The sequence below is a fragment of the Dermacentor variabilis genome, chromosome 2 (genome assembly GCF_050947875.1).
Source record: "Dermacentor variabilis isolate Ectoservices chromosome 2, ASM5094787v1, whole genome shotgun sequence".
NCBI classification, from domain to species: domain Eukaryota; kingdom Metazoa; phylum Arthropoda; class Arachnida; order Ixodida; family Ixodidae; genus Dermacentor; species Dermacentor variabilis.
Genome location: NC_134569.1, coordinates 30,642,525 through 30,666,511, shown reverse-complemented (window position 1 = coordinate 30,666,511; position 23,987 = coordinate 30,642,525). Strand labels below are relative to the sequence as shown.

Genomic DNA, 23,987 nt, shown 5'->3' with positions numbered 1-23,987 from the left:
AGTAAATGCGCTTACCAAGGTCTGACAGGTAGACAGGGTTGTCCACTACGCGCTGCCCAGCCTGGATCATCTGCTGGATGGATTCTCGGTACAAGGGATTCAGCGCAATGATGTCACGAATGGTCTTGACTATCTCCTGAGTCACTGCCTATCATTAGATGAGGTCAAATTAAATGGGGCACATGTTACACATCTATACATCATGATTAGTAGCAATATCTTAATGCAGCATAACTGAATGGACTAGCTAGTGTTGTATTACTTTTGTGTGAAGCATGAACATTTAATGGAGATACAAAGACAAGAAGACATGAAGACAACTGCTACTTTCAACTGCTATAATTTATTTTGAAGCAACATCTGAAAAAAAAAAAATTTGGGAAAAGAAATGAAACACACCTGAAAACCCCAAAGAACATGGAAACATGATGAAGAAAACAAGAAAACATTACCATGACAACGAAAAAAAAATAAATAAAAGAAACATCAATCACTGAGCGTGCTTGCCCGTGCATTGCAAAAACAGCAAATTCTTTGTTACGCTCATCCTCGTGTCTTCTTGTTTATGTGTTTCCGTTAAACATTCATGCTTCACACAAAAATAATGTTAGTAATAAATGAGCATGTGGCCTTTCATAGCTACAGTGTTGTGCTATAACAGCAACGGACAATATTGTTGAAGCTGCGACCACAAGAAACAAGAACCATGCCCAATTACAACATATGTAAGCAAACTCCTTTGTGATGCTGGTGGCTGTGACAAGAGCACTGAAGGTAATGAAAGACTGTGGCGTTTAATTTCTCCAAAATGCACAGTGGGTTAAGAGAGATGCCATGGCGGACGGCTCCGGTTTAATTTTGATCACCTGTTTATTTTTTATTTGTATTCTTGCTTTTTTTTATTTAGAAAGTTTGCCCTGTGGTACAAAACATGCGTAGCATGCATGTTATACACACACGTATACTTTGTTGTGCTTGATGAAGTGCAACAAACTTCTATGGTGTGTTCCATAAATCCACAGATGCTGGGGTTCTTTAGCGTGCACACAATGCACGGTAGGTAAGCATTTGCATTCTACACCGATCAGCCAATATGGCCAACACGACTGGGATCGAACCTGCGACCTCGTGCTCAGCAGCGCAATGCTATAGCCACCGTGGTGGGTATGAAAATAATGAAAGTTATGGACTGGTGCATTGCTGCTATAGTTGTGAGAACATATTCACATTCACGACATTTGTGTGTCCACACGTGCACAACACAGCCATTTCCCTTAAAAAAAAGTTTGCTGAAGACTATTTACATTAGGGCGCATGCACTGGACAAGTATACTTAAGTGCAGGAAACAGTGCTATATGCAGTAGCTAATTTATCATGTATCAGCTCGCTTTGGCGCTAACTCCATACCTACAGTAGTGACCATGGTAGAAGTGAAGCACAAGTTTGTTCTTACACTTTGGCACTTCATAGGCGATGCCTTGACAGTATGATGTACCTGACCACTAACTTTAACAATCTCTTAACTTGCCTGCTTGCCCTGCCCCCCCCCCCTTCCGCCACCTTGCCTTAAAGACCTAGCTGCCATCCTCATACCTTGAATAAATTAATTCAATAGTAAGGAATAGGCAATTTACTTACTTTCATTTCCTCCGTGATGACAAACTTTTCATGAGGCACGTTTTCAACTTCTGCTATCAGAACGGGCCCCATGGGGACGGACACAGCCGGCGAAGATGCCTGATCAACCACTGGTGCAGGATCCTCAACTACTTCGCCTGAGGAAACTGCATTGCTAGGGCGACCGTTTGCATTTGGGCGTCGTCGTCTTCGGTTTGATCTTTTTGCCTCCTCACCTTCTTTTGAACGAGAGAAATACAAAAAAGATACACCCTATTATACAAAAAAAAAAAAAAGAAATTTCATAAATAATCTAGGGGATGTGATCAATCACATTAAAGCGGCCCTAAACCATTTTTTATTGAAGTTGAGAACGACATTTGAAGTAAAAATAGGCTATCTCAGAAATACTTTGCTACAAAAAGCACTTCAATGAGTTCAGCAGAAGCAGAGTTATTGGCAATCAAACATCGCCTCTGCTGTGCACCCATTCCTTCTTCAATGCCTTGCACTGCAAAGACTATGGCGCAGTGGGGCGTGCCCACAATGCTCCGCCCTTCTAAATGTTACCGTGGTGCGCAGTTCAAATTTAATTTTGGATGTTCACGTAGACCCCACAACTTCCACCTTTGGTGCCTACGATGCATTAAACATAAGGCAAATGTGGTTGTCCTCAGCAAGCCGCAGTGGCTGCGGTATCTATGCCATGTAGCCAACCGCAACTTGATGTCAGCTATCGGCCAATAGCAGCTGCCTAAAAGAATGACGAAATAGCGCGTACGATGACGAAATAGTGCATCTAGAAGAGAGTGAGGACAGGGCCTTCTGATGAAAAGAGAGCATTTGCAATAAAGGTGACTTCGCGATCTGCTTGCGAGCTCCATGCACCATGTACGACATCAAAACTTGGCTGGGATGTTCACAGTAGGATAAGCTACCCGTGGACTATGTTTTGCACTAAGCCTGAGGGGTGGTTCAGGGCCCCTTTAAGAGATATTTTTTCATTTTGCTTTATGTCAAATTTAGTGCAATGCCTCAATGGAGCGTCAGGGGGACTGTCAATGCACAATGCAATGCGAAAATAACTCTGAGGGGAGATGTGCCATTTTTATTACCACATCCCCTTTCCAATTGAAGTGTGCTTGAACTGATATCCTTAAATACGGTCCGTCAAGAATACAGCTTTAGAAGACAAATACAGCCAACTTTCTTTAATAATTAAACACTGGATAACATTATGTTGAATTCAACTGTGTTCAAAGGTTCGAAAATATGCCTGTTTTTAAAGCAATTCTTTTTAATTCTAACTTCAATTTGTTTGAATGAATTTTATGTCCAGCAGTGATGAATTGTGTGCCATTAACTCGTGCACTATCAATGCGGAGTGCCCAGAGGGATTATCATGATGCAAAATTCAGCATCCCTCTTTCAACAAATTTGGTCGCATGTAATCTCTCAGACGCTTCAAGACCTCCACACAGAAAGTCTAACATTCAGGTTCAAATTCATGGTGTATAATTCCATGGTAGCGAAAAAATTCCTGGTACCTTTGTTATCACAGTTTTCTTGGAGTTGGCCAATCTTTATTTTTACACTCCTTGCTCTCCTACTTCACCGTGATGTCGTAGTCGGAAATACAAGTTTCATCCCTGGTGACGACCTTTTGTAAAATCTCATCGCTGTTGTCTGAAGCTTTCCAATCAATGCTACATTCTGTTTGCTGCAAGTTTTGCTCAGAAGTCAGCACTTCCAGCACCATCGCAGCACAAACATTCCTTATTTCCAAATTTTTGTCAAAATCCAGTGAATGGACAACTTCCCCGAACCAAGTGATTCTGCTATCATTCTAACAGTCATCTGGCGGTCATTGAGTACAAAAAGTTCCATACAATTGATGTTTTCATGTTCGCATCAGGTGGAGTGGTGTCCTGATCCCTTGTTCTGTCTCTTTGTTGATCTCCATTTCAACCAACACTAAAAATGGGTTGAATAATAACTGCACGCATAAATTTCCACTTTGTAATACAGCAGTCAGGCTCATACTAGAGGTCCATCAGGTCCTTTCAAGCGGCGAGAGTAGTGTCGCTACACCCTCCCCCAATTTTTTGCTGACTCACATGAACTATTGGGACAGACCACATACACCACAAGCTATGCAACACCTCAAGGGCAGAATGCTCACCTTCCACAAGCTGGCGGATAATCTTGACTCTAAAAAGAAACAGAACATGAAAAGTTAAAGTAAGTCTCCAGTTACCTCAATATTTATTCACTGGTTTTATTAATTTGTCAGGTACTGCCGACGACCTTTTGGCAGCCAAGGTAAATCCTCATATGGTTCTCAATATGGTCCTCATAAGTCAATACAGTAAAATGCAGTAGAAGAAAAACATGAGTGCACAAGAAAAACATTATGCAGGCTAATTTACTCACCAAAGAAACACTGAAAAGGCTTTCAGTTACCACATAATGGAATTGAGAAAGATAAAGAAATTTGTAGACTACCATTATAGACTAAGCATATACCTTCTGTGGGCCATGACAATCATGCGCAGCTTCTCTCCAAGGTCCTGGAGCTCATGAATCTGGACAAATGTTCCCACACTGTACAAGTCATCCAGCTTGTCTACCACTTCAGATTCATTGCTGCATTGACAGGAGAAAAAAAAGGAAATAAGTGGTATGTAAGTGATTCAAAAAACGTCTTGTGTTTACTACAAATTGCACAGCCAAAGCACAAATGAAAAGTCGCTGCAGTGACTGAAAGACAGTTTTCAAAAGTAAGTAAAATGATAATTCAATGTCTGTATGCTGACAAGTGACTCTGTTTTGCTTCAGACTTCTAAAGAGTACAGAAGCAGCTACAGTAGCAATTTGTTGACAGACTTATCAGTTATTATGTGAGCCTTCCTTTCAGTGCCATGTCTCTCACTTCAAAGATGCTCAATGTCATTTCTTACATTACATATATACCCCAGCCTGCGTCAAAAAGAAGTGTTTAATTGTGGGATAAGAATAGGATTCTTTTCTCTCTCACTTTTTTTTTTTTAGGAACCCTGGCACATTAAAGCAGTGGAGGGCAAGTTTTAGGGCACGCCAAGTGGTCGCCATTTCAAATTTACACCTAACAAATGCCTATGCTGTCAATTAATTCACCAGCATTTAGGCTATCCAATTTTTCTAGCGATTATCCATAAACTTTACCTAGGTGCTTACTCTGTATTTGTACAACATGCAAAATAAATAGAAAACCTATACACCTTTCTTGTGCCACACCAGAGCAACTTAGTTCAGACTATGCAGAGATGTGAAGGCTCACCTTTCGTCACGCTTAAGAAATACACCAGCATATGGTTGATTGAGGCGAACTTTCCGTCTGATCAAGTCGACGAGCGCCGGGTTAGAAACCTGTAACATCAAATTTTGTAAGATGGTGTTATCAAATTAAATTATGGGGTTTTACGTGCCAAAACCACTTTCTGATTATGAGGCACGACGTAGTGGGGTACTCCGGAAATTTGGACCACCTGGGGTTCTTTAACGTGCGCCTAAATCTAAGTACACGGGTGTTTTCGCATTTCGCCCCCATCGAAATGCGGCCGCCGTGGCTGGGATTCGATCCCGCAACCTCATGCTCAGCAGCCCAACACCACAGCCACTGAGCAACCACGGTGGGTAAGATGGTGTTATCAACAAAGAATATTGTATAATTGCCTCTTGCTCAATTCAACATGTAATTACACAAGGTGACTAGAAAATGTTCATAAAATGTTGCAGTAAATATGCAAGCTTTTTCTATGTCACTTATATGAAATTGCTGGGCCAATCATAAAACATGAATTAAAATTGGGAGCAAAGTAAAAATGGTGAGAGAGGCTAACATACATCCTACAAAGTTTTGTTAGTTTTCCAGCTGCTCCTTGTCATTGAAAACTGCTCACAAGAGTAAATCGGGCGATAAGAACAAAAAATAGATCTACGGGTTGCTGCTGCTCACAAAAATAACTCCGCTCCGCATTATCACAGCGTGACCTTGCAGACAACGCCGCATTTCGAGCTTTCAGATAGCGTACCTTCAATATGGAGCATGGAACCTGTGTGTCAAGATGTAATGCACACATACATGCAAAAACTCCTCCCCACCAGTTCTTAAACTGCTATTGTACATCGCCTGTTGGTGCGTTTGCTGCTTGTTGTTATTAATGTAATAAAACTGTGCCTGCACAACGTTATAAAACAGAGACGACAACGACAGCTGTGATAGCTGAAGGGAGTCTGAAACCGGTGGTAAAGGCTCGTTACTTTCGCAAACGGAGGCACAGAAACACGAATGTGCACGTTTCGTTGCATCGAGACAGTCAACGACCATGCTTTGCGTTGCATATCAGCATCGCGGCACACTGGTACCTGAACTGCGTGTCAACGAACTTACCTCCACCATTTTGATAAACCTGGGAAAGACGGGGTTTCTACTGACAGCGATCACAGGAACTTGGGGCCAAATGTCAGGCACCGTTAGCGCAGCGACTGCGCCGACGCCTTGATTAGGATAGTGAATAACACTGCCCTCGTCCTTGGGTGGGTCATCTTCGGGAAGTTCTTCGGGTTTTTGTTGATCACAGTAAAACCTCGCGCTGTTCGTGACAGTTCCCCCGAAAGTTTGGAGCTTGTTGGTATACTGTGCAAGCCATGGCCTCCCGCCAGCAGCATCGCCCTTGTAATATCGCCAGGTTCCAAGGCGACAAACCGCTGATGCGCTACTGTAGTGCCTCCAGTTGCTTCCGAACACTCCTAATCTCTGTAATAATCTTCTGGAAGTTGACGAACCAGCAACAGGTAATACGCAGCTGAAGGCTCTCCGATGCGCTTCAGATGTCGCTGAGGTCACTGGGTGCAAGTAGCAGCGACACTGAGATAACCACGCACACGAAGCTGTTCTAGCTCTTGCTGTAGCAGCCGTTTTTCCGTTGGAGATGCCACAGTCTTGCCAAATAGCTGCTGCCGTTAAGAAGTTTCGTCGGGCCGCCCGCGTGGGCTCCTTTAAGAGCGCCGCCATGATAGCCTTTAAAACATTGTAGTGAAGCGTCTCTCAGGACCACCATGGGACCACGCTCAGGACAGAAAAACTTTCCGATCAGATTGGTCGCTAGGGATGCAACTGGTCGACTAACTGGCGCTTGCTGCGCAAGATCTTACACAAGAAAGATCATATAGAATTTTAAAGTAACACCAAGTTAGTTTTGTTCTTTTATAAAATAACTAACATTTCTTAATTAATAAATGGAGCAGCAATAATATTATCCTAAATCAACCGGTTGACTCAACTCTCGCGATATCTCATAAAGGGCGGTGCAGTGCGTTGCTCATGCGGTCTGTCAGTAGAATTTCGATTACGGTTGTTTAAAGCAGTGATGCTCATTGCCGTGCTGCGCTATTGTGCTTGATTGGCGGCACAGATTTGACCGTATTGTGTAATTAAGGCACTTGCAGAGGCTAGAAGATACCAAGACCGTTGTGCAAAACAGCATGCTGAACACGGCCCGAAGGGTCGTCTGGACGCCGATGCTGTAAACAAGATGTGAACGGTATATATATCCTATTCAAGCAGCCGCTTCGTGCCATAAGATGGCAGAGCACGACTTCGACCCGCGGCAGCATCGAAGGCACTTCCACGGTAATGCAGTCAGCCAGGATGACGACCGAGAAGGCTGCTTTCACGATGAATATGACCCTTTCGCTGGTGACGGCGATTTGATTGAAGATGACTCGAACATCTCTCTGACGGCGCCTCCGCAATCGCAGTAAGCTAATTGTTACTGCCAATGAAGTTGTGCCTGCCGCCGCGGATGTTGAGCGCCGAGTGTGGTTGTTTAGTGAGTCCTTGAACGCAGTGACGCCGCTGATGTGCAGCTGGTATCATTGTGCCGAAGCATGTTTGGTCACGAGTGCATTAGTGAAACCTTTCCACATTTAGCTCTTCTCTAGCTCTTCATCACGAAAGAAAAGAAAAAAAAAATACTCTGGACTGCTCAGAGCTTGAGCGACCGGTTGATCTGTTATTGCTCGCTTTTTCTCTTCTATTCCGTAGTTAATTTCTTATCGTACTACACAGCTGCCACTACTATTTAAGCCAACTGGAAACTGTTATTGCAACATAAATCTGTTATTCACTAGAAGGAGAAATAAAAGTCTTGCAACGATGTGGTTGTCTCGACAAAGCAAGCACGAAAGCATGGCTGGAAAGCACGATGCTTTGCGGTAGGCACAATAACTAAACAGCATACATGAATATTATGGAAAATACTCAGAGGTTGTGTGCTTAGCTCAATGTGCCTATCAATGTCGTGTGACATTTGCAGTGCACTTTGTGCGCTGTAAGATATGTAGCTAATGTGACAGACTTCCCCTGTAAAACATATCAGACTGCTATTCTCGCTGTTCACTGTGCATAATAATGCCATCATCCAGGTGGTACCATGGACGATTGGATCGATACACTGCTGAACAGCGTCTACAAGCTGCTGGTGGGCTGGGCCGCTACCTGGTTCGTGAAAGTGACCGCAAGCCAGGCTCTTATGTGCTGTCTTACCTTGGTCACACTGGCATCAACCACTTTAGGTTTGCATCACAGACACTGCCCTGTTCTGATAACTTTTTAGTTGTTTCATTAAGATGCTATCGACCATTTTAGGTTTGCATCACAGACACTGCCCTAATCTCATACCTTTTAGTTGTTTCGTTAAGATGCAACTTTCTGTTGTTTAGCTTCCAGCAAGACCCTTCTGACATAACACAGCTTTCTATTTGAGCAAACAGTTAAGTGGAATCCGTTCAACCACCATTTTTCTACAATATTCCTTTCCTTAATTGGTAATTTACAGCTTTCTTGGTTTTAATCTGTTGCTTAAGTTGTGTTTTAGTCTATACGTGATGAAACCTGCTCCTAGGTTTTATTTATAAACTACATAGCCTTTACAGACGTGGCAGATGTCTTCAAACCAAGGACATTGGAGGATCAACAACAAGGCTAGACAATCTGTTGAAAATCTATTTTGCACTGATCCAGGATCACTGCTGTCTGTGGTGACTACTACATCGGTGGTCGTCAGTTTGACTCGCTGTCTGACCTCATTGGCTACTACACTGGCTGGTCAGACCTGCTCAAGAAGGAACGTCTCATCCAACCAGTTTCTCCTCCAGAGGCAAGCAGCGAATTGAGTGTCAAGCACGACACTTTTCTTGATAAAGCTTCTGTATAGTGTATTCATAGCTGTTCAAGTATATTCAAGAAACGTCAGTGGCTGAAAGCTCTTGTATATTTTAAAGCTCGAGGTTATTAATTTTTGCCGCACCATTGTCTTATGCTCTGTGAGTAATTTTTGCATTTGTTTTATTGAGCCTAAATTCAATCTCGCTGGGGCATCAAGCTTGGGCATGTCATACGGCATACTTAAGTGACATTTTTATTGCTTTTAGTCACATTTGTGAAAAAGGCACCTGTGTGGGGACTGAAATGTTAACCTTACTAAGTCCCTTGTGGTCGGTGTCTTGTTTTATTTCATCATGTTCCATCCTGATCAGACGGTATTCCGTCACACTCTCAATTTTATTATTTTATGATGGTCAGCCTATTCTTTCGCTTTACAGATTTTCTTGTTACACTACCCTTTGCATTTTTTTTTATGTATCCATAGCCCGTCAATGACAAGAAGCGAGCCATAGCGGTGCTACCCTATGTGAAGATGGCTGACACAGATGAACTCAGGTCAGTGATGTGCTATGTTCATCTGGGATCTGGTTGTGTCTTTTGCTGTTAACTCCGTTGTACTTTTGTGCCAATGAATTGACCTAATCCATCATTACTAATGAAATTAAATTCAAACCATAACGCTATCATTTCGCGCTTAGTGAAAACCACTTTGTGGCTCATTTGCTGATTGCTGTAAATGTAACAGCACCAACCAGTTAAAGAAGCATTGCTTTTCTCCACTGTGGTGCAGCTTCCAGAAAGGAGACATCTTTGTGGTGCACAATGACATGGGTGATGGCTGGCTGTGGTGCACCTTGCATCGCACTCAGGAGAGTGGGCTCGTCTTCAAGGAGCTCTTGGAGGAACTGGTGAGTAGGGATACTGCTTAGGCATGCTGCTGAAATGTGGTCTTCTTCCCCATTTTCTTTCTTTTCCTTTTTAAATCTGCATGCCTTTTATACCACAGTGTGGGGTCTCCAGTGATCTTGGTAACAAATTACACGGTATGCAGTAGTTTGACCATACAAAAAGGGCATTCATTGCTCTTTCTGTACAGGAATGGCAGGTGCCAGAAATATGTACACGGAATAGTTCCTCGGCAGAGAGAATGGAGGAAGTTTGACTCAATAACGAGCAAATAATGTATGCCTATGCCTGGCACCAACATTTAATCTTTTTGTGAGTGCGTTCCCGGGAACAGAAAGCCTTCTGCAGGCTAGTCCTGCAGAGTGCTCTGATGAGAGGTTGGGTGGTTCGCATGCATTTCCATCCCCCAGCCAATGAAGTGGAGGAAGCATGTTCCTGTTGCACCCATGTAATTCACACTGTCAGTTGGTGCACACATTGCAACACTCTTGTCGTGGCTGCCTAACTATGGCACTGAGTTCCACCATTGTGTGTGTGTCATGCGGAAGAGCTGAATATCAGGAGATTCAAGAGCCATGCAGGTAAAATGAACTGTAAGAGGCATGAGAAACTCAAGTATCCTCACTACAAGGAGCGCATTGAAGTAACACCTCCAATATTGGGTCCATCTCTGTTCTTGTATTTTCAATTCACACATTATATTTTTTCTTGCCATCAGTGATCAACCTTATTTCTGCTTACTGTGCTAAGGAGGAATAATGCTTTTGATGTGTTTTTACATTGTGCTCTTATGTGATATGTATGTTCATACTTGTCACCCCTCTCTTCAATTCTTCAATTACATGTGGTTGCTTTCAGATGCTGCTCTTGCTGTTCTGTTCATGCTGTATAGCTCTTACTAAATAGTATTCTAAAAATTAAATAAGCAACTGCATTGCCAGTCTGAAACTTGGGTGAGAAGAGGTCTTTTGAACATACGGTTAACAGATGCATGGCAGCCAATAAAATCCTTTGTGAAGCACTTTTTTCATTTTTACATGACTATTACATTTATAACATACATATCTTGTTCTTAATTCGCTTCTAAGCAAATGAAACTGTTACCTGCATAAAATAGAAATTGCTTTACGTATTTGGGCTGTTACAATGTAAGTTACTATTGTCCTTTAATGCAGGATGACAATGTAGACCCGAATGAGATATATCCCTGGTTTCATGGTGACATCTCGAAGGAGGCTGCTGTTGAGGAACTTGCAAAAAGTAAGCTGGGGCTATTGATGCACAATTATCTACTCTTCACATTGATTTGTGTAGATGTGTGAACACTACATTTCAACTCAGTGAAGTGGCAAGACTAAATGAGTGAAGTTGGTGCTCAAGTGAGAAGGAAAAATGCTTTTGTATGATTTCTGAGAGCATTATTACTCCTGTCGCAGTATCTGTTAGGTGAATGCAGTCTGAAGCATTCACCAAACAAGCACCCTGTGTTAGGTGCAGTGCCCATGCTTAAGAAATGGGTGCATTGTTTAAAAGTTTGACAATACTTTTTTTTAAATAACAAGGATTATCTCCGGCTGATTATAGCTCAGATAGAATCTGTGTTTGTACTGTAAGATATTCAGTGGTCATGCTTCACTTTCTCTTCGCTATGTGTGAAGAACATTGTACATAAATTTCAGACTTTTGAGGAACTTGGGAGCTGGATATAATATTTGGTGGAAAAATGAAATGTGAACAAGTTAGGGCTAACAAGAATGCTTAAATTTCTGCTTTCACCACTTTGATGGCAAAATTATTTCGGCTTGCAAGCTTAATTTGGGGCTTGCTCCAACTTGCCCAAGTCGAAGCAAGTCCCAACTTGGGCACTAGGATAAGCAGCAATTCAAGTTTGTACTCTCGAATTATCGCTGTTAACAGGTACAGCAGACTTCTGATAATCCAACTCTGGTTAATTTGATCCCGAGCAAAGGTCCCGGCCAGTACCCATGCATTTCTATGGGCCCAAACTTTAATTATTTTGATCCTAAATTTTATCATTGCCAGATAACTTGAACTTGACCGGTCATTGCACCTGACCATTAAGCTGACCCCAATAATGACTCTTTAAGCAGCCGTGTCTTCCTTGGTGGAGCTTAGGGGACAGTGAGTGTGTTGAATGCGCATGATCTCTCATAGAAAACAGCTATTTTTGGCATGCCCAAGGAAGATTTTCAAGAATAACGGCAGCTCGCAATGTCTCATTGTGGTATTTTTCCGATTGTAAAGGGCGCCCTTTTTCCTTTTTTTCATGAAATTTGGGCCGAGAATAGCCTGCATGGTTCAGCCGGATATGAAGCCAAAACAGTGTTTGCAGCATTAACATGCTTTACCGCATAACATGGCTATATTGTAGCGAAGCTGACTTCAGGAAATTGGCTGCCACTGTGCAACACACATTAGACCCTTGCTCACTTTCTTGACAGAAAATCAGGCGCACGTTACATTTCTACTTTGTTTAAGAACGTTAAGAGGAAGCTTTAGCTCGGGTGCTCTTAGCTAGATACATGTAAAAGGATAATTCATTTTTCTCTGCAACCACTGCACAAAATTTGACAAGGTTTGTTGCATTAAAAAAAAAAAAACTTAAAATGTAGTGACTGTTGGTTTCGAATTTTTGAACTAGGTCATCAATTTTTTGTTAAAAATTGGCAAAAGTCGTAAATTTTTTATAAAATGAAACTAACAAGTTTACAACTCTGTAACTCAGGAATGAAAAGTGACATCATAATTATGTGAATTGCATCTAATAGTACATCTAAAGCGGATAAAATTGATATGTTACAGATGAATCTCAAAAAATTTAGTAATACAGAAATACAGCCTTTGCAGAACCCTTGTACACAACATAATGAATAACGTAAGATATAAATTGACATCGAATTTGTCTGCTTTGAATGATCTAATGAATGCCATTTACAGAACCATGATATTGGTTATTGATGCAAAGCTATTAATTTGTAAACTTCGTGCCTCTATATTTTTTTAACTTTCAAATTTTTAAAAGTTCTTGTAACAATATTCAGGCCCTAAATCGAAATTCTGCTTCCAACAGTCACTATAATTTACCTTTCTCTCTCAACTGATACAAATGTCGTTAAAATTGGTCCAGGGATTGTCTCAGAAAAGCATTTCTGCGTTTTGCATGTATTTGAATAGGCCGTGTTGGAGTTGGGAATGAGCTAAAGCTTCCTCTTAATGTAATTTCTGTGTTAGTTTTCTATTTTGGATACGTAGAAAACGTGCATGCATTTAGTTTGGGGGGGATGTTAGAATCGGGCAAATACTGCCAAATGAATCAGCGGTATGTTTTGGCATTTTTTTCTGCATATTTTTTTGTTCGACCCTCTGGATAACTAGATAAATTTCATGGGTCCCATCAGAGTTGAATTAATAGAAGTTGATTGCATTCTACTTCATACATTCTTGTTCACATTTCGTTTGTCCGCAGTGGAAGGTGGCACGTACTGAAAGGCACACTAGTGACATCTTTGTGAGCATAAAAATAATTGAAAGTAAACCCTGTAAGTTCTGTTCTGACCTGAAGGACAAGGCCCATGTTATTGTTGTCACCACTACTCTTTGGCTGGCATAGCTGCCGGGCAGCAACCTTGTCTCTTGGCTTAGGCTTGGCTCTACAATTATCTGGTTGCTTTCAAAAGCACAGATCAGGCATTGATCAACCACAGGGTATGTGTGGTAGAACGAGACACGTTTGTAACTAATTACACATGACCTCGCTGAGTTACTACTTCAGTTTCACTTCAGCTTGAGCAGCTCTGTATTTTACCAGCTTCACTCTTTGAAGCTATCCACAGCCTTCTGAGGTTCTTTGCATTGATATGTTGTGGTACTGTCCTTTTTTTCTCCATGTAGTGGGTCCAGGAAGCTTTCTGGTACGACCAAGTGACAACTCGCCAGGGAACTTCTCTCTGTTCTTCCACATTAACAATACCATCCAGAGGTTTCGCATAGAGCGAAAAGGAAACCGTTACGTCATGGGTGGACGAACCTTTGACAGGTAGCATAGCCACACTTCTTATCTTCTTTTATGTCTACCTTATCGTTGCAGTGCATCTTGGCCCATAGCTTGAGAGCCAATAGTTTGAAGCCTTGCCTTTGCCAGCTCACTTGCACATCCGTGAAGGAGAACATTTTCCTTTATTGTAAGTTACGAAAACATGTGGAAGAAGTGGTAGTTAATTTTGGTCTCAATTGTACTGGGCAGTTTGTATGCGGTAAGAAATCAATACGATAGAAGGTGTTTGTCCTGTTCACATGGTGTTATCTTTAGAAAATGCTTACGAGTTCATGTTGTGTCACATTGTTGCGACTACCAGTGGATTTAGTTATGACTGCAAATGGTACAACACATTTAGTGGGGACCACCACAGAGGACTATGATGTACCACTTTGTGGTCTCTCGCTAGGCTCATGGCGCACACTCTCTAATATTGCGCACTCCGGATGACCACTGTGGGTTTGGGCACTCCGAGCCACCATGCATGCAGGGCGCCGTGCCTACTTCGGCTCGGTCCGTGTGCTGATGCGCCCTGCCAGTCTCAGCTAGGGGGAAGGTGAGATCGCACGTGCAGTGAGGGAGACCCTAGGTGAAGCTCTCCAGAAACAACAAAGAACATTTATTAAGCTGAGGTTCGATACAACATAAGTTTAATCAACAATTCCGAATCTAAATCTAATTGTGACATAAAACATGGCCAAATGGATGCCTGTGGCTGCTAACGGTGCACCGCAGCAGAGAGAACAAAGAACCCAGCAAAGAAATGCCGCCCATCCTTTGACCAGCACCTGCCATCGCGCACCCCCACAGTAGAGAAAATGGGAACAGAAAGAAACAGAACAGACGGGGGTACGATCGGAAGACACTGCCGAAGGACATCAAGACAACAGAAAAGTGCGCATGCCCTCTGAGCCCGGAACTCCAACGAGCCGAAGTAACCATCGGCTCACAGCGAACAAAGGGGGCTGGAGCCAGCATAGAGAAACACATACGCACTTTCCGACGCCCCCTATGTGATCTCCTCAGGCCCCGTGTTGCGCACACGTACCTGGAGCTCGCGCAAGCAGGGCCCGAATCCCGCCAGAAGGTCGGCCAATGGATGAAGCCCGTTCACTTTCCCGTGGGTGAGATGACAGCTGAGTGAGTGTTTTACGGTCTGCTGCAAATCCTGTCCGGGCAGGCAGGAGAGGGACACGGAGCCCCCGGAAACGCAGCACAACGGCTCCACACAACCATCGTGAGAGCCAGAAACACCACATCCCTCCACCCTTAAATGCCCTCTACCAATGATGCAAGGCTGATGGCTGTGGTGCTGGCAAAAAAAAGTACGCACACACAAACACACACACACACGCACGCACACATACACACACGCACGTACGCACACGCACGCATACACACAGAGAGAGAGAGAGAGAGACTACGAAGAAATGGTCATTACAATGCGATATTGGAGCTATCCATTGGGAACTAGAACCTAGAATCACAAGGCTCCAAAAAATAAAAGCATCAAAGGAAAAAAACAAGCCGTTAGGATAAATAAAATAGGGAGGTGTGAGGTACACAACAGCAATGAAAAAGTCCACATAAACCCATGCTTTAATGTGAACATGCACAATAAAAGCATCCACAAAAAAAAAGTAACAGTAACAATAAAAGACAAATGCTTAGAGGCATAATGACATTCAGACACAAACAAGGGAAAATAACAAAACATTGGCCTATACCATCAAGCAAGACAAAAGAAAGGGATCTAAACATTTCAGAAGATGTATAAAAAATGCCCACACGAAAAATCTCTGGGGAGTCGAAAAACCATGCCCACATGCCACATGTGTGACTTCAAGCAACTTCAACAGCGTCCGGCAACGGCCTCTGGTGCCGGCGCTTCTGGCGGTGTCTGCTCCATAGTACAGCCATGATCTGCGCCATGCGCCAAGACCGCACAGCCCAATTCGCAGCCTCACCATTGCCATGCCTCCATCCAGGTTGACATCACCCGTTGGCATAGCGTGGCAGTGAAAACGCATGCGAAACATTCTTGGAGTGCAAGACAAACATACAAATAAATGATAAAATAAAACCAAGACAAAACATAGCGAAGGAAACACATACACAAAATCAGAACGATGCGGGCTGGGTAAAGCATAGTGAAACAAATCGCCTAACGAAGAAACAATGAACAAAGGAAAACAAGGACAGAGAAGAAGGGAGAGCAGGTTGTCTGATTTCAGCAAAGTAAATCGCTCAGAGCTTTTTGAAGAGAAATGGACGGCTAATGCAAAGCTGTGAATTCGCATAGGCAAGCCTCGTCTAAGTATAAATTATTGCTCCTTCTGAGTTCAGCCGGACACAGTAAACTCACTAGCATGATGACATAGAACTTCGACACTAGCTGAAAATCCTTCCATGAACACACACTGTCCATCTGTGATGCCATGCAAAATTGATTTCCACAACGCAATGTCTTATGTAATGAACAGACGCGGAAGGTTTGGTGATGGACGAAAAGTCACTCCACGCCTGGTCAAGTTACTGGGCGAATCGATTTTAAAGGAAACCTTGGCATGCTGATGACTGGCGGTCGGAGTGGTGCTAAATCGCGCTTCTCCGACGCCGGAGGTTACCACCTTCAACACAACTCTCACATTTCAGTGTTAGCGGGTGGAATGCGATCTTCATTGGCCGAGCTCGTTGTGACCCCGCAGAGCGAACCGTCCAGGGGCAACAGCGACACACACTGTATCCGGCCCTGCACGCCCGTTGCAATTCCAGCAACGTTACGGCACCCATGCAGTATCTGCCATGTTCCGGCGCTATGCCTCCCTGAGGCCGTTGCACAACTATGTACAATTATTTACAAAATGGGTCACTCTGCGGTTTCTTCGGCACTCTTTGGGCTGTTAAAAAAAAAGAGGAAAAGACGATTCTAGCACCACAGTGGGGGTGGCTGGTTTCGTTCCCCCTGCTGGCTCTCCACCCGGGCTGTCCTCCCTGTCATTGCCACGGGGTCGCGGAGGAGCGTCTCCCTTCTGTGCACACTACGGGGGATGTCTGGGGCGCTTGCTTCTTTGCTGAATGGGCTTGTTTTATGGCCTTTATCTCCACTTGGCGGTTGCTCTGCCAGTTTCACCCCTCAACTGATGGTGCAGAAAGCACTGCCACTAACCGGTCTGCCTAAATGGGGACTTTTGGCTAAACAGGGCATAATGATAGTGCGTCAACTATTACGGCTTGAATTTTAGCGAGGATAGGCATGCATCGACTGAAAACTGCCAAGCAGGCCACTGAACTGCGTCAACAATAGCAAAACGTGCATATTTGCCGAATTCACCAGCCCTAGAGGCACTGTTCCCGAGCAGTCTGCACAATTAGCAGCCGCCCGAGTGGCAATGAGGCTTGAGACTTGAGGAAATCCGTCAGACTCACTGAATCGTTGGAACACATGAGAGGACGGAATAGTCGGCCCTCCCGGTACGAATCGGTACCCCCGGCTCTTGCACGATCCCGCTACCGAGGACGACTGCAGCTTCTCGGTGGCCACTTCACGCCTTTTCTTGTCTGCACTTCACAGCACAGAACATTCAAGTGGTTGTCCAATACGCTTACCACTCTACTTTTACTGAGGCAAGGTATGACAGAAAGAGTGAGAGGAAAATCGATCAATTCGGCACACGTGGGAGAGACATGGCTCGGTTAATAAAGTGCATTCGCGGCAACCTTCACCTCATCAATGAAGCAGCTCGGATATTGGGCGACCAGAGGCTGATTAGGCCCTTGGCCCCACATTGGGCACCAGCTTGTGCACCAGCGTTGGGCACCAGCGTGCACACTGATATTGCGCGCGCCGGTCGACCACCGCAGGTTCGAGCACTCCGAGCCGCCATGCATACAGGGCGCCGCGTTCGCACCTGCTCGGGCTCGCTCCCTGTGCCGACGCGCCACTCTATGTAATAGGCCCCTGCTCCGCCGGCCACACCTAGGGGAAGGTAAGACCGCATGTGCAACAAGGGAGACCCTAGGCGAAGCACTCTGTAAAAAAGAAATAACATATATTAGGCTGGTGTTTGAAACAGACGTAAGTTTAAAAAACACGTCCAAATCTAAATCTAAATGCGACACAATACATGGCCAAATGGTTGCCGGTGGCAGCTAACAGCGCACTGCGACAGAGACAACAGAGAACCCAGCAGTAAGGGGCTGCCTATGCTTCAGCCAGCACCTGCCATCGCGTGCCCCGACAGCAGAGAAAATGGAAACAGAAAGAGACGGAAGAACAGACGGGAGCACGATTGGAAGGCACTGCCTCAAGACATCGAGATGACGGAAGAATGTGTGTGCCCGCCGATGCCAGGACCTTGACTAGCTGAAGAAACCATTCGCTGGCAGCAGATAAAGGGGCCACTGCTGGCAGAGAGTGACACATACACACCTTCAGACCATGCTAACACCGCAATAAGACCTTGCATGGTCATGCCCCATGTTTGGACAATGCACTGTATAGAAAAAATGTATCTATAATCCAGCATCTGCTGCTGCTTCGGACGCTCGCATAGTCAGCAGATGGTCACTCGACAAGTGTATGTAATTATTCACACTGTACAGTATGCTGTTAGTACTAACCAAAGCTATTTTAAGTGCCCTACAAGTGCTCGCCGTGCTAGAGCCGCTTATCGCAGGTCTTTATATGCTATAAAGATTTTGTTTGGCACTTGTGCTGTTCACGCAGGGGAGGCCCACACACCAGCTTCGTCCTAGTGCCTCTATCTTTAAGTTCACTTTAGTACATTTAGTACTTCACTTTGGCTCTTTAGCCACGTCGCAGGTCGCTTTCAAGACACATGAGCGCCATCAACGCGTCCCTATGGCATGCTTCGCAGGAGCATGGGCCAGTAAGGCAGCAACAGCGGGTAGCCAAGAAGCACAGAGTTGCAGTAACCGGAAGTGGACAGTGTTTTGAAAAGCACGTTGGTGATGACGTGTGTCACATGACATTTGGAGGAGCACTCGTCGAGGAGGAGACCAGCCGACGAACGGAGCGTAGCAAAGGAAAGAGCGAAATGAGCGAGGGCCACATTTTTATCATCAAATGCATGTAACTTCGCTATTATGGCTCCATTTCAAAAATTCTCGCGGCTACGTGCTCACTGCTGACTCATGTACAACTGCAAAACAACTAATTTTCGACCTCTGGGTTTTTAAGGGGTCCTTTAATTGGTACATTGAGGCTAGGTTAACTTCGCAAAATCAATGCTAACAGAGTTAAAAGTTCAAGTGACATTAAGTGAACAATGAACAACATAGAATAATGCAGTCGGACACTTGGCCAGCAATATCAGCAAGAAAAATTCTATATTTGCTTCGTTATGTTCGTGTTAACTGTATCAAGGTTCGACTATGCATTGTGAAAACACAATTGTGATGTGAGGTGCGGGACTCTTTTTTATTAGACATCGTTGCTTTCTCTGTAAGGAGGCCTAGGCGGGGAGCAAAGTGGATTTTTCATGGTTGTTGTCTCAACTTGCTCTCTTAATTATTTGTTGAATGTGTTTATCAGGTGCACTGACTTCTAGTGGTTTCCCATACTGCTCCTTCATTGTTTTGATCATACCACTTCTCTTTTTAAAACATTTCGATCTACATTGGTTTCAGTCTTGAGGCTGTGGTGAGCCGCTACAAGGTGGAACAAATAGTGGAAGGTCATGTCCTCGGAGACCCTGTGCTGAAGGTGCGTAACTATTCTTGCTGTTGCACTCTCTCTGTATCTCTTCGAAATATTCGTTTTTTAGAGTTTGATATGTGATTTGAACATGTAGGTCCTGGGCACATGTAGTAAACTTTCATTAAAGCAAAAGTGTTGGGATAAGAAATTGACTCTTTTATAACTGTTAGTTTGTGATGAAGTTAAGAAGTGACCAACCTGAAGACTGTGAACGATGACTATGGACAATACACTTCATAAGTTGCTGTGGGCGCATCCGCATGAAGCAAGTTTCTATCTTCACATGTAATTTTATTCCCACATTATGCCACACGGCAACTCAAGTAAATGAAGAAATAAAAGAGCCATAAGGGAGTCGTAGTAATACGGGCCATACACTCTAACAGTTCCAGAACTCGTTAAACATATGTTCAACCAATGCCACATTCAGTGGTGGTAACATGAGTGGCACAATTGTGCTGATGCCCAAGCACAACTGGCTTGTTTGTCGGTTATCATCATGTGATACAGTTAGTCCAAAGGAGCTAATGCTCTGTGGCAGTGTAGCCTTTGCAGTGCCATTTGCCTTGGTAGGTTGATCCGAATAAGTGCAAAAGGTCTTTGTGTATGCTGCATTGAGTGGTCCGAGGTGAATTTCCTGCTTCACACTTTGTACATAGCGAAGTCTGGTACTACTGCACTTCAAATACAGTGAAACCTCGTTAAACCATAGTTGGCCGGAGCTCGAAAAAAGTGTGTACTAAACGGTAGTAGTGCTTAACCGAAATAGCATGAGATCGCCCACTTACCTGTCAAAAACGGCACTTGGAGAGAGTGCGATGAAAGGGCAAAAACATGCAGTATTTATTCACTTTGCGCGACAAAAGTGTTATTTTTGTTTGATGCTGCGGTTTGATGTAGTGTTTGATGCTGCGTTTGAGGCCGCAACAGTGGCCTCAAACTTACTGAAGCTGCGAGCCAGCTTTTCAGCCAGCCCCCTCTTCTTGGCAAACACTTGCATAGCAGATTCCTCGTTGGCATTGCATATTATCTGTGCATGGGCGCGGTAGCTCACCAGAAGTCGCGGGGTGCTGTTCTCGTCGCGACAATTGCATTCACGAGGCTGATGTAACGCGCAGCTTCTGCCACTGTCGGGCCTGAATCGCCCGTGCTGTCACTTTCCGTGTCGTCCTCATCACTGTCGTAAGGCGACACTTCGGCAGCAATAGAGGTACTGATGGCGAACACTTGAACATCGTAGCAGACATCTTTTTGCGGTCACAGCAGCGGTAACGCTGAGCTTAGTGTCATGTCGCGTGCCAGCACCGACTTCATGCCACGTTCGACAGCACGAATGATGCCCAGTTTTTCTTCTCTGTTTAGCACTCTGTGTTTTTTGCTTCGGCATGACGTGAGTCGTAGCTTCCACGATGCCACAACACTCTCTGGCATGGCGCCAGAATGATGTTGGTGTGGCTTCACGTGCAAACGCACAGGGCAGAGAGAGAAAAGGGTGCTTGTTGTGCCGGGCGTCCCAGTAGAGACGGCGTATAGTCAGTATAGTAACTAGGTATATGGGACGATGCACCACCGTAATTGTGCTACAAGAAGTGGAAACTCTATAAGTTAACCGATACATACGCAATAAGTTAATACGGTTTATGCTGATACAAAATGCATTATGTTCAATGGCCGCCAAGTTGGGGATTTGAATTTACTACTTTTAAAACGAAACTACTGTTTAAGCGGGTACGGTTTAATGAGGTTTTACTGTAATCTGGTCCAAAATACACACACTGCAGTTAGGGCCATCAAAAACTTTAAATAAAGCAATATTTTAATAGAGCGATTCCGTTACAGTGAGAGTTTGCTGTAGTTGGGTGTGCTAAGAGAATGTGCTTCTTTCAAAACAGTACCAGCATGACAAAGATGGAACTCAGAAGGGAGGGGACAAAAAAAAAAAATGCGCTGAACTTGCAGCTTATCTCATAAGAAGTGCACGCCTTTCTGTGTTTTGTCTGTGTTGCACTGGTTCTGCGGTGGTAAACTTAGATGCTGTTGATAGGCAATGCCATGTCAGTGGTGCGCCGGCGCAGTATTTAGACATAAGAACTGGAATAGCAAATGTAACAAGTGGGAAGCTCATACACGTTACTCCCATTGAAAATAAATGGGACCAGCGTTTTAGAGCCCAAGAGCCGAAAAAACTGTAACAGAAGGGAATTTATCAACGATGCTTTAATGTACTATGATCAGCTTGACTTATTTCTTTTTCTTCTGCAAAATGCATCACATATGCATCAACACTGTGCGTGTCTTTGTTCTCTCCTGCAACCGGTTCTGTTTTCCATTACTTTTTATTTAGATAGCTATCTGTGTAAAATAGATGCCTGCATAATATTGTACGCATGAATTAAATTTGCAACGTGTGCTGCACATTGTGTTTCAGGCCCCTTATGAGACCTGTCAATCAAGCCGTGCTGAAGAGCTTCAGCATCGATCACATGACATTTATGCCACCCTACGGGAGAGCCGAGAAACTGGCATAGCAAAGCGTAAAAAGGGAGTTCGAATGCAGGGCTACCTCTCCAAAAAAAGTGAGCACCATTACTGTTCACCTAGTGACCTGGCCTTCTCAATTTTGTGGACTAGTCTTGCTTGTCTGAGCTTTGTGTCCAAATTTTGCCATTCACAAATTGCTTCTCTTGGGTGGGGATCTCGAACTTCTCACCATGAGAACATGATTCTTAGATTGATTTAAGTTGATAATGTGACACATCACATACATTGCATGTGGAATAGATTTATGACTGGTCTTACAAATCCAAACTTTGGATTTAGTGTGGGCAATTTAGTGTGGGCAATTTAATGTGGGCTCTTTATTTGAATAAGAAAACCTGAGCCAGTGCCATTCTAAAGCTTCCTTTAAGCATTTGAAATTTCTTTACAGTGTTATTCAGCAGATGGGGAGGGGTGATTAGGGGTTTGCTTGTTGTAATGGCTGTTCATGGTGTGTTAGGAGAGCTGGACAGAGCCATTGCACATTCTGTTACTCAAACCAGCTTTTGTATGTTTACTTTTTTTCTCTCCACAGGCGTGGGCAACAAGAAGTGGAAAAACCTGTACTTTGTTCTCAATGCCAAAGAATTGCAATTGTATTTTTTTGACAACCCCAGGGTGAGTAAGTTTCTAATGGTATTTTTCATCAAATGTAAAATGATCAGATGGCAAATTGTACTGTGTAAAATAAGTTTTCTGAATGGTTAATCGGTAAAGACAAGAGCTGTATTGGCAAGAAGACAGTTATGGTTAGCCGTTTCAACAGAATGTGGAAACGCTATGTAATGTTCTGTTGTTTTGCTACTGTTTAGTTATAACTGTGAAGTCATACAAGCTTTCTCAACTTTCTGTTATACAAGAGAAGGTTTTAACATTAGGAGGTTGAGCAAGGCATCCCTAGAATATGCGTAAAATTAGGGAAACTCCACAAAAATAGCAAGCCCATATGGAAATGCAACATGGGTATCTGAGAGAAGGTTTCCATGAGCTTTTTGAGAATATTACAGGCATGACAACATAAATTATATTGTTATGATCATGTTTATTTGTACAGTAAACCCTAATTAACCCTATCTCTAAATGTCTTTAAATATTGGTTTAGCTGAAAATTTTTTTTCAGCTGTGGTTATCAACCCACATTGTTCTCACCCCTCATCTCCAGAAGGCTTTTGTGCCAAACTCTTGATATTTCAAAATCTTGATTTCAAGTATACCAGGCAAAATGCAAAGGGGCAGTGTCAACAGCGTCTTTGCAGTCGCTTTTCATCTGGCGGCAGCTCGCTAGCCTAGCTCGACGCCGTGCCAGAACATGCTCCCCGCTTATATTTCCCCCTCCTTTCTGTCTACTACTGTATCACCATTTGCGTGCACTTGCTCAGCTGCTTGCTGCCACTTTATTGTGGCCTTTTTTCCACTTTGTTTAGGATGCTGTCTGTGATGCATCAACGTGGTCACAGCTTATTAATTGTGACCTTGAGCAAGGTTGACATTTTTGAGAAAGCGCAATCAGCCCTCACACTGTGCCCAAAAGAAGCCAGCATGTGATCCCACAGCATTTCAGTAATATCATGGCTTGATAAGCATTTGTGCAAGCTATACTCATGCAAAAATGAGGCATAAATGTCATGCTACTCATGGACGCCATGCTACCAAATGCCATGCTACCAAAAGCATGACATTTGTGTTCTGCAGTTTAGGTTTTCGAAGTGAAATTATCTGGAATTCATTATGATGCAGAAAGCAGCAGCGTCAGCTTTTTGGATGTCTGGAACCAGTTGTGCTTGAATAACTGGCTTCAAGTATTGTATTAGCTTTTATTGTTCTTTTTTTGTGCAAGCACACACTCTCTTCATACTGTGCCAGTAATGCTGTTGCTCATAGACATCGACATGTCCGGTGCTCATGCAAGCCAAAATGACCGAAAATATAACTGGAG

The 23,987-nt window shown here is 43.7% G+C and overlaps 2 protein-coding genes across 3 annotated transcripts in view; one reads left to right on the top strand and one right to left on the bottom strand.

Moving 5' to 3' along the window:
- Positions 1–6,751, bottom strand: part of LOC142571600 (lon protease homolog, mitochondrial-like) — a 46,571-nt gene extending 39,820 nt beyond the window's left edge. The window contains exons 1-6 of one of the 2 annotated variants that reach the window (XM_075680096.1): positions 6,051–6,751; positions 4,938–5,026; positions 4,145–4,264; positions 3,801–3,829; positions 1,640–1,857; positions 16–148 (exon numbers count right to left, since the gene is read on the bottom strand). In XM_075680096.1, coding sequence (XP_075536211.1) covers positions 16–148; positions 1,640–1,857; positions 3,801–3,829; positions 4,145–4,264; positions 4,938–5,026; positions 6,051–6,674 — 1,213 coding nt within the window. In that variant the 5' untranslated portion in view covers positions 6,675–6,751. The remainder of the gene's footprint in view (positions 1–15; positions 149–1,639; positions 1,858–3,800; positions 3,830–4,144; positions 4,265–4,937; positions 5,027–6,050) is intronic. The other variant, XM_075680098.1, reaches the window with a different exon arrangement.
- A 188-nt stretch (positions 6,752–6,939) lies between these two features.
- Positions 6,940–23,987, top strand: part of vap (RAS p21 protein activator vap) — a 67,560-nt gene continuing 50,512 nt past the window's right edge. The window contains exons 1-10 of the mRNA XM_075680099.1: positions 6,940–7,419; positions 8,087–8,236; positions 8,685–8,820; positions 9,313–9,383; positions 9,619–9,736; positions 10,910–10,994; positions 13,647–13,791; positions 19,444–19,519; positions 21,942–22,089; positions 22,587–22,669. Of these exons, the coding sequence (XP_075536214.1) occupies positions 7,244–7,419; positions 8,087–8,236; positions 8,685–8,820; positions 9,313–9,383; positions 9,619–9,736; positions 10,910–10,994; positions 13,647–13,791; positions 19,444–19,519; positions 21,942–22,089; positions 22,587–22,669 (1,188 nt within the window). The 5' untranslated portion in view covers positions 6,940–7,243. The remainder of the gene's footprint in view (positions 7,420–8,086; positions 8,237–8,684; positions 8,821–9,312; positions 9,384–9,618; positions 9,737–10,909; positions 10,995–13,646; positions 13,792–19,443; positions 19,520–21,941; positions 22,090–22,586; positions 22,670–23,987) is intronic.